This window comes from Cetorhinus maximus, chromosome 5 (genome assembly GCF_964194155.1).
Source record: "Cetorhinus maximus chromosome 5, sCetMax3.hap1.1, whole genome shotgun sequence".
NCBI classification, from domain to species: Eukaryota; Metazoa; Chordata; class Chondrichthyes; order Lamniformes; family Cetorhinidae; genus Cetorhinus; species Cetorhinus maximus.
The window spans coordinates 154,062,691-154,072,360 of NC_135883.1; the positions used below are offsets into that span (position 1 = coordinate 154,062,691).

Here is a 9,670-nt window from a genome sequence, read left to right on the forward strand (position 1 = left end):
CTTCCTTTCCTCCTTTCTACTGCTCTCTGCTCGAAGATGCTCACTTCAACCTGCCACCTTGGCCAAGCTTTTCGTCGCCTGTCACAGCCCTCGTGTGGCTTGGGGGGTCAGTTTTTGTTTGAAAACTCCGGGAAGGGGCCGTTCAACTGCAAGTTCACGACAGGATTGATAAGGACTTTGAGGAAGACAGTGGTGAACCGGGAAACCAACGTCATTTTGTTGGACAGCTGTTTCTGAGAAATGAGTCACTATTGCTGACCGTAACTAGTTTGGCTATGAGTTGTGCATGTGCTAAAATGTCACCATGTGTCCTGGTAATGTTTGTAATCGTTTTCAGTAATCTGTGAGGTCTCTGTGCTCTTGCCCTTCACTTTGCCACTTCCCTTGATTAATCCAAAGTCCAGTACTCTGGAGAGGTCGTTTGGTCACCTGGACGACTGTTCTTAACTCTGAACGTTATCAGATAGTGAAGTGGATTCTCACGGGGTTATCTCTCCCACACCAAAGCGCCATTACACTTTTATCCCTTTCCTGAGTGCATGTAAGTGTGTGCCTTTATCTATCCCTGTCCCTTTTATTGTCTTTCCTGAGCGTGTGTCTGTTTCCCTTGAATCCTGTCTCTCTCTCTCTCTCTCTCCCACCCCCACCCTCCCCCACCTTCCCTCTTGCCCTGACGAGCTCTCATTGGACTGTAGCATGACTTGGCTGCGAAGGCAGCCTGTAGACGCGACGTGAAAGCTGGTTTCCTCCCCTCATCACAGCCTCCGTTTCCTTTTCAGGAGCAGCTGGACCTTGAGACGAGGCGTCGCTTCCTCCGTGACCCACTGCCTTTCTCCGCCTTCCTGACGGACAGCTTTGGGAGGCAGCACAGCTACCTCCGCATCTCCCTGACCGAGAAGTGCAACCTGCGATGTAAGTTCAGCTTTAGCCCTTCCACGACCTGCTGACCAGCAGAGTCAACTCGCCTGGTAAAGTATCAGACGCTGTGATCGGGCGCAAGTCGTTTGGTATTTCAAATTGTCGATTTTATTTTTCAGCACAGTCGACAGAACGATCGGTGTCCGTGCTGTAGAATGGGACATTTTCCCGAAAGAGTCATTAGGCGCAGCTATAGCCCCACCCGGTGCAGAATAAAGTTGCCCTACATTGTCTGAATGTGTAAGGTTCCATTTAACTGCCTCCCGCAGGGGGGAGGGCGGGGGTGAGGGGGCGATTGATGTGAGCATGAAGGGGTTAAGATGGCGGAGTGGGTTTGAGGTGCCAGGTGCTGCTCTCCTGAGTTTGGGACTGAGCCTAATTAGAGAATGAAAAAAAACAGCATATTATTTAATTCGGGATTGCAGAACTCTTCAGGTACCGAGGGACCTGGGTGTCCTGGTACGTGAATCGCAGAAAAGTTAGCATGCAGATGCAGCAAGTGATTAGGAAGGCAGATGGAATGTTGTTATTTATCGCAAAGGGAATGGAACATAAAAGTCGGGATGTTTTGCCACCGTTGTGTAAGGTATTGATGAGACCACATCTGGAGTACTGTGTACAGTTTTGGTGGTCTTATTTAAGAAAGGATATAATTGCATTGTTACATTGGAAGCAGTTCAGAGAAGGTTCACTCGACTGATCCCTGGAAAGAGGGGTTTATCCTATGAGGAAAGGTTGGATAGGTTGGGCCTGTATCCACTGGAGTTTAGAAGAATGAGAGGTGATCTTATTGAAGGTCCTGAGGGGTCTAGGCAAGGTGGATGCTGAAAGGATGATTCCCCTTGTGGGAGGGACGAGAACTGGGGGACACATTTTAAAAGGGGTCTCCCATTTAAGACGGGGGTGAGGAGAAATATTTTCTCTCAGGATTATTAGCCTTTAGAACCCTGGTCTCCCGGAGAGATTGGTGGAGGTTGGGCCATTGAATATTTTTGAGGCTGAGTTATAGATTCTTGCTTGACAAGGGAGTTAAAAATGATCGGGATTAGAAAGGAGAGTGGAGTTGAGGCCACAATCAGATCAGCCATGATTTTATCAAATGGTGGAGCGGGTTCGAAGGGCTGAATGGCCTTCTCCTCCTCATTTGTACGTTCGTGTGTGACACACTCTACCTGAGTGAGCCGGATACTGGAACCGGGTGCCCAAAGCAAAAAGAAAATTCCCTCTCTGTGACAGCATATTAAAATCCACTCCCCCCCGCCTCCACCAACCCCGATCACATACACAAAAAAACCTGACGATGAAACATTGACTTTACAGCCCAGTAACGAGCTACGTTGATGTTTTGCCCTCACACTTGACAAATAAAGGACAAATTGTGCCCACGGGAGGGGTCGAACCACTAACATTATCGGCATTGACTCTCATTGGAGCACAGTTCCGCCTGCACTGACTCTCACTGGGCCTCTAGGCCACGTGAGCGTTGACAAAATATACGAATCAAGTGTAAGTTTGCACAGCCCTGTCGAAGGGCTGGTCCGGATAGAATTGTCCGCCGTGCCTTCTGTGCTCTGCCATTCCATGTTTCCCCGTTTTATCCGTCTCTCCCATTGTGCTGCTTTGTTTTCCTGTTGTTGGAGGATGGACTCCTATCCTGGCCCTTTCCTCAGATGTTGGTGATTGATGTCCCGGTCCTTTCTGCTCTCCCCCCGCAGGTCAGTACTGCATGCCCGAGGAAGGGGTGAAGCTCACCCCTAAATCGCAGCTGCTCACCGCCGAGGAGATCGTTACCCTGGCCGGGCTCTTTGTGAGGGAAGGAGTCGATAAGATCCGACTGACAGGCGGCGAGCCACTCATCAGGCCTGATGTGGTGCAAATTGTGGGTAAGTTAGGATGTGCCTTCAAATGGTGCAGGTTATGTTGTGTGACACCTCACGTCCAGTGGGTGTGAGTGAAACTTGGAAAGTTGTCCTGGCTGGGCGGCAGTCTCAAACGCACGCCTCCTTAAAGCTAAAGAAACAAAGACCTTGCGTTTCTATAGTGCCTTTCACAACTTCAGGCCATCCCAATATTCTTTGGGGCCATTAACATAGAATTGTAATGTCGGAAGTATGGCAGCCAGTCTTGCACAGCAAGCCCCCCACAAACTGAAACATTATTATGACCAGATCATCAGTTTGTGATGTTGATTGAGGAGCAAGTATTGGCCAGGCACCCAAGATAACTCCCCTGCTGTTCCTTGAAATGGTACCAAGGGACTTGAGAGGACAACCAGGTCCCTGGTTTAACATCATATCCAAAAGACTGCTCCTCTGACAGAGCAGCACTCCCTCAGTACCGCACTGGAGTGTCAGCCTGGATTTTTTGCACTCAAGTCTCTGGAGTGGGACAATGAACCTATAACCTTCTAACTGGGAGACAAGGCTGCTGCCAGCATTAGCGGAGGCGTTACTGACAAATTCCTTTTGTTAAGGGCCCAGTTTGCTCTGTTCAAAGACCATCTCCATGTTAAACACACAGCACCAATCAACGATGGAGCACTGGCCTGTATCTGCAATTCCCTATAAACAGAGCCCCCAGCTCAATGACCTGGGCAGTTATCGAATGAACCAAGTGTTCTCTGCATGGGCGTTGGGATAACCTACCTGCTAAATAGTTTTCCCTTGCCACTTTTTTTTGTTTATTTTTCTTTGCTAAAGTCCAAACCCTCTTTAAGACTTATAAATGCTAGTTTAGCTCAGTCGGTAGGATGCACGCCGACCTTTCAGTCAAGAGATCGTGGGTGCAAGTCCCGCCTCAGGAATTTGAGCATAAAATCAAGACCGAGGTGCCAGTGCAGTACTGAGTGAATGCTGCACTGTCGGAGGTGCTGTCTTTAGGAATGATGTTAAACCGAAGCCCTGTCTGCACCCCGGCTGGGCAGATGTAAACGATGCCACGGCACTATTTTTAAGAAACCTCGGGGAGCTAACACCATACCAGTGTCCTGACCAATATTTATCACTCAACCAACGTCAACAAGAGACCTTGTGTGTGGGATCTTGCTGTGTGTAAATTGGCTGTTATGGTCGTCTACATTGTAATGGTTGCCACAGTTCAAAAGTCATCATTGATGGCAAAGCGTTTTGGGATGTTGTGAGGCTGTGAGGGGTGCTGTCGAAATGCTTTAATCTCTCCTCAGCCATTTTTATATGTAAAATTTGTAAACAATTGGGTTTCGAACATTTTACAAGGTAAATTTTTAATGGAAATTTACTTTAAAGACAACAGAAGTTGGCCAGTTTGGAAATTGTGAACTTAAGTGCCTGAAGGCAGTAATGTAAGGGACAGGAGCTCGGTGAGATGAGGATAAAGCAAAATACTGCGGATGCTGGAAATCTGAAACAAAAACAGAAAATGCTGGAAAAGCTCAGCAGGTCTGACAGCATCCGTGGAGAGAGAAACAGAGTTAACGTTTCGAGCTCGTACCACCCTTCTTCAGAGCTCGTGGTGGCAGGGTTCACCTGACAGTACAGAAGGACCTGTGGCTAACCTGTGGGAGAAGGTGAGAACGTGATGGAAAAAGAAACTCCCTTCTTTCCTCCACCTCTTAATATGCCGGACACTCGGCTGCCCAGTGCTCCCAATCGTTCTCTCTGGACCCCAGGACCTTCCCACTCCTACCGATCAGTAGCATGGCCGCCCACCTTTCAGTCAGGAGATCATGGGTTCAAGTCCCATTTCAGAAATTTGAGCATAAAATCAAGGCTGACACTCCAATGCGGTACTGAGTGAGTGCTGCACTGTTTGAGGTGCCGTCTTTCGGAATAGATGTTAAACCGAAGCCCTGTCTGCCCCCCTCCCCTGCCACCCGCCAGGCAGACAGGACAGAACCTCCCTACTTCTATCTGCAGTATAAGGGTGTTCGGCAGAATGTATGCAAAGAAGTTGCTGTCTTGAAAGACTCTTTGAGGAATTAACACGCGCGCCTGGAAAAAACATGAAGTCTTAAAAAGGATGTTGAATACTATTTCAGAAAAAGCTGTGATGGAACTATCAGTAGCGACAAAGCGATGCACTGAAGTGCAGCTTGAGTTGGCAAGAGGTCAAAAGCTAATCGTTCTTCAAGATCAAATGCAAAAGGAGCACTTAAGCCTTCAACAGCATGTTGAAGACTGTCTTGAACAGCAGAAAAAAGTTGAAGACTCTGTCTCAAGTTTTCTTGAAATTCAACAAAGCAACTGAGCTTTGCAAAGAAAAGGAAAACCTGTTGAAGGACCCTCGCATGCTACAAGGTTCCCTCAGAACAAAGCTTGTTCCCTTGGAAAATTACGAGAAGAGGCAACATTAATTTAATGCCACACTGACCAAACTGAAGAACCAGTTGGCAGTGAAGACTCGGGCATGTGTTCTATTCCAGGAGGAAGCCAGGAGATGCAGGAAAGATTAATATAGAGATTATATAACATATAAGATTAAAGAGGAGGAGGTGCTTGCTGCCTTACAGCGAATAAAGGTAGATAAATCCCCCGGGCCTGACATGATATTCCCTCGGACCTTGAGGGAGACTAGTGTAGAAATTGCAGGGGCCCTGGCAGAAATATTTAAAATGTCCTTAGCCATGGGTGAGGTGCCGGAGGATTGGAGGGTAGCTCATGTTGTTCCGTTGTTTAAAAAAGGCTCCAAAAGTAAACCAGGTAATTACAGGCCAGTGAGCCTGACGTCAGTAGTAGGTAAATTATTGGAAGGTGTTCTGAGAGATCGGATATACAATTATTTGGACAGCCAAGGGCTGATTAAGGATAGTCAGCATGGCTTTTTGCATGGTAGGTCGTGTTTAACGAACCTTGTAGAGTTTTGCGAGGAGGTTACCAAGAAAGTAGATGAAGGAAAGGCTGTAGATGTTGTCTACATGGACTTTAGTAAGGCCTTTGACAAGGTCCCACATGGGAGGTTAGTTCAGAAAGTTCAGACACTTGGTATCCACGTGAGGTTGTAAACTGGATTCGAAATTGGCTGTGTGGGAGAAGACAGAGAGTGGTAGTGGATGATTGCTTCTCAGACTGGAGGCCTGTGACCAGTGGTGTGCCTCAGGGATCTGTGCTGGGACCATTGTTTGTTGTCTATATCAATGATCTGGATGATAATGTGGTAAATTGGATCAGCAAGTTTGCTGATGACACTAAGATTGCAGGCGTTGTGGACAGCGAGGAAGGCTTTCAAAGCTTGCAGAGGGATCTGGACCAACTGGAAAAATGGGCCAGAAAATGGCAGATGGAATTTAATGCAGAAAAGTGTGAGGTGTTGCATTTTGGAAGGACAAACTAAGGTAGGACATACACAGTAAGTGGTAAGGCACTGAGGAGTGCGGAGGAACAAAGGGATCTGGGAGTTCAGATACATAATTCCCTGAAAGTGGCGTCACAGGTAGACAGGGTTGTAAAGAAAGCTTTTGGCATACTGGCCTTCATAAATCAAAGTATTGAGTATAGGAGTTGGGATGTTATGGTGAGGTTGTATAAGACATTGGTGAAGCCAGCTTTGGAGTATTGTGTGCAGTTCTGGTCACCTAACTACAGGAAGGATATCAGTAAGATTGAAAGAGTGCAGAGAAGATTTGCTAGGATGTTGACGGGTCTTCAGGAGTTGAATTACAGGGAAAGATTAAACAGGTTAGGACTTTATTCCTTGGAGCGTAGAAGAATGAGGGGAGATTTGATAGAAGTTTACAAAATTATGAGGGGTATAGACAGTAAACGCAAGTAGGCTCTTTCCACTTAGATTAGGAGAGATAAACACGAGAGGACATGGCTTTAGGGTGAAAGGTGAAAGGTTTAGGGGGAACATTAGGGGGAACTTCTTCACTCAGAGAGTGGTGAGAGTGTGGAACGAGCTGCCATCTTTCGTGGTAAATGCGGGCTCACTCTTAAGTTTTAAGAATAAATTAGATAGATACATGGATGGGAGAGGTCTGGAGGGTTATGGACTGGGTGCAGGTCAATGGGACTAGCGGAATAATATTTTGGCACAGACTAGAAGGGCCGAATGGCCTGTTTTTCTATGCTGTAGTGTTCTATGGTTCTGTGGAAAGAGACTGCAGAGCTGAAGAAAACGGTTGCGCATTCGGAAGAAAACTTGGAGAAGCATTACCTGTCCAAAGAATAATATGAGGAAATGAAAACCAAGAGCCTAGAATGGCGAGAAAAAGCGGAAGTTCTCACAAAAGAGTGCAAAAAGCCTCAAGCAATTCGCTGAAGTGAAATTACAGAATGTGAGCTTAAAGGATAGCACAGAGGGAGTAGCAAAAGGCAAACTCAGAAATGGCGAGCTTCAAGCTAACAGGAACAGTAATGAAGTCAATGCTGGGACAGGAAAAGGAATTGCTGATGAATCCGAGCAGTTGGCTGAATACCAAATTTAAAAACTCAAACTGATTAAATTCTTGAACTTCGACCCACCCTGCAGGGCGTGAAAGACGAGATGCGCAATATAGACGAGCAATTCCAGACTTTGAAGGCAGAGGAGAAAAATTCTAAGAAAGAAATCGAGGACCTAGTGAGCGAATTGAAAGAGTCCACGGCAACCTGGGCTAGTGAGTCGGCCGTGTAGTGGCCCTCCTCCGTCTCAGCGGGCCGCAAGATTGAAATCGGGCACGTGCGGTCCCTTATGTAATTGGGGGCAAATTAAGTTAATGGCGAAAGTGACATTAAAAAGCGCAACCACCCCCCCACCCCCAAATCCACTGGTGCCGTAGTCAAGACGGCCTCCTGGGGTGGGGTAGTTTTACTAACTGTGCTTGCGTACCTAGAATTTGCGGGGCGTGCCAATGGAACTGTCGCTGCGCTTTAATTGGACGCAGAGGGAGCGCACGGCTCTCTCTCAGTCAGTATTGCATGCAGTCAGCACGCACCTCGCTTCACCTGCCCTTGCTTTGCGGGCACGTCACTCTAGCAATGCCGGTAGGAGGAAAAACCACACGGACGGAAGACAGCGGAACCTGGCAACCCCCGTCCGTGAGCAGCGGGTCAGCGAAACGCCTCGTGGGCCGCGGCCAGGACACCGATGGTCCGCAGGTTGCCCACCGCTGGTCTAAGGAGCAGCCAGTGACCATGGGCGAAAGATTCCGAAAAGGACGGAATGTCCAGGTAAAGTTTGTTAAAAGGATTTGAGGCTTCCGCACAGAGAGGGAGCTTTGAAGCATGGGCAGCTGAACCCGCCAGAGTCACTGCTGAGCTGAGTGAAGAGACTAAGCTTGAAAAAGAATTGGGAAAACGAAAGAGGGAACAAATATTTGGCTAAAATTGTGCAACGTTAAAGCTTTTCCAAGACCCCGTGGGAAAAAGAAAACACGAGTCTACTTCTCTGAATGAATCCCCTTTGGACAGAACGGGATAGCCCGTGGTATCCGATCAAAGAAGATGGATAAAGAGGAATATAGTTCGAAGGAGCGGGAAAAGTGAATTGAATTACCCAAGTACCAGAAATACCGAATACTACAATTTCAACTCTGAACTGACGCAGTTTGCTCGAAGCAACTGAGATACCTCTCCTCCTGGATGAGATCTGGAAGAATCACAAAGCCTCTGGACTGTCTGAATTTGTAAAGTCAGAAACTTGACGGTGGTGTGGGTGGAGAAGGGATAGCAAGTAAAGATTGTTTTGTAAATATGTTTGAGTAAAGACTTGGGTGCGGTGGAAGGGGGTGGGGGGGAGGTGTGTAAGAGTAAGGGTTAGCAGAGCAAGGGTTAATGTGGGACTGGGGATGTGGTACCAGTGATGTAGAGAGTCACATGACTGTGTGTAAAAGAGCCTTGAAGTAGCCAGCATGGAGACAACATCCATGCAGGGCTATACCTTGGAGATGTATATAGTTGAGTTGTCAATAAACACTTAATGTTCAACCATGCAAATTGTCAGACCCCCCTCTTCCCCCCCACCCCCCCACCCCCCAACAACACTGTGAGATACCAAACAACCCTTACAAGACAATCCATTCCCCCATTAGTTGGGACCTACCCCTCCCACCACTCAGTGCTCTGAAACCCTCCTAACTGCATTCTCAGTGCCCCATTACTCCTGCGATCTCTCTACCCCTGATCTCATCATAACCCCACTGCTCCCACGCCGAGAATTCCTCTGCTGCGCTCAGTTGCTGTCTCCGTAATACCAGAACCCCCAAGCTGCCTCCAATGTTAACACGTTTCTGTAATGCTCTTTAACCCTGGGACCCTCTGCTAGTCTCTGGCTCCTGCCCGAAGCCCCTGTTTCCCCCCACTCCCTCACCCCCACCCCGCCCTCTCCAGTTTAGTGGCAAACTTCCCTGAACAGCAGCAATGGAAGCTTCTAATTGGCCTCAGTAAGTGCCTGTTTACACCCTTCCCTCCCCAGAGGGCGCTCTTGAGCAGGTAGCGGCTCCGGTTTTTGGCTCTATTCACTCCGCCTTAAAGTGAGAAGCGTTTATCTTTAAACACCCCTCCAGCTTGTAAACAGGCAGCTTTCCTCTATCAGAAAGAGCCATCAGGCTGTAACCACTTCCCATGTTACTCTGAAATACCGTGCAGTGTAACACTCCTGTCCACGCGTATCATCAGAACACTGACAGCGCAGGCATCCCTGTGCTGCTCCCATGCTAACCACTTGCACGTCCCCGATATCCATCACTCCACCGTTAGCAGCTGTGCCTTCAGCTGCCTAGGCCTTAAGCTGCGGAATCCCCTCCATCAACCGCGCTCTCTTCTCACAATCACAGAATTGTTACAGTGCAGGAGGAGGC

At 48.0% G+C, this 9,670-nt stretch overlaps 1 protein-coding gene across 1 annotated transcript in view; it reads left to right on the top strand.

The window, feature by feature from the left end:
• mocs1 (molybdenum cofactor synthesis 1) overlaps positions 1–9,670 on the top strand; it is a 42,911-nt gene that overhangs the window by 5,972 nt on the left and 27,269 nt on the right. Inside the window, 2 exon segments of the mRNA XM_078542713.1 lie at positions 780–912; positions 2,634–2,801. Coding sequence (XP_078398839.1) covers positions 780–912; positions 2,634–2,801 — 301 coding nt within the window.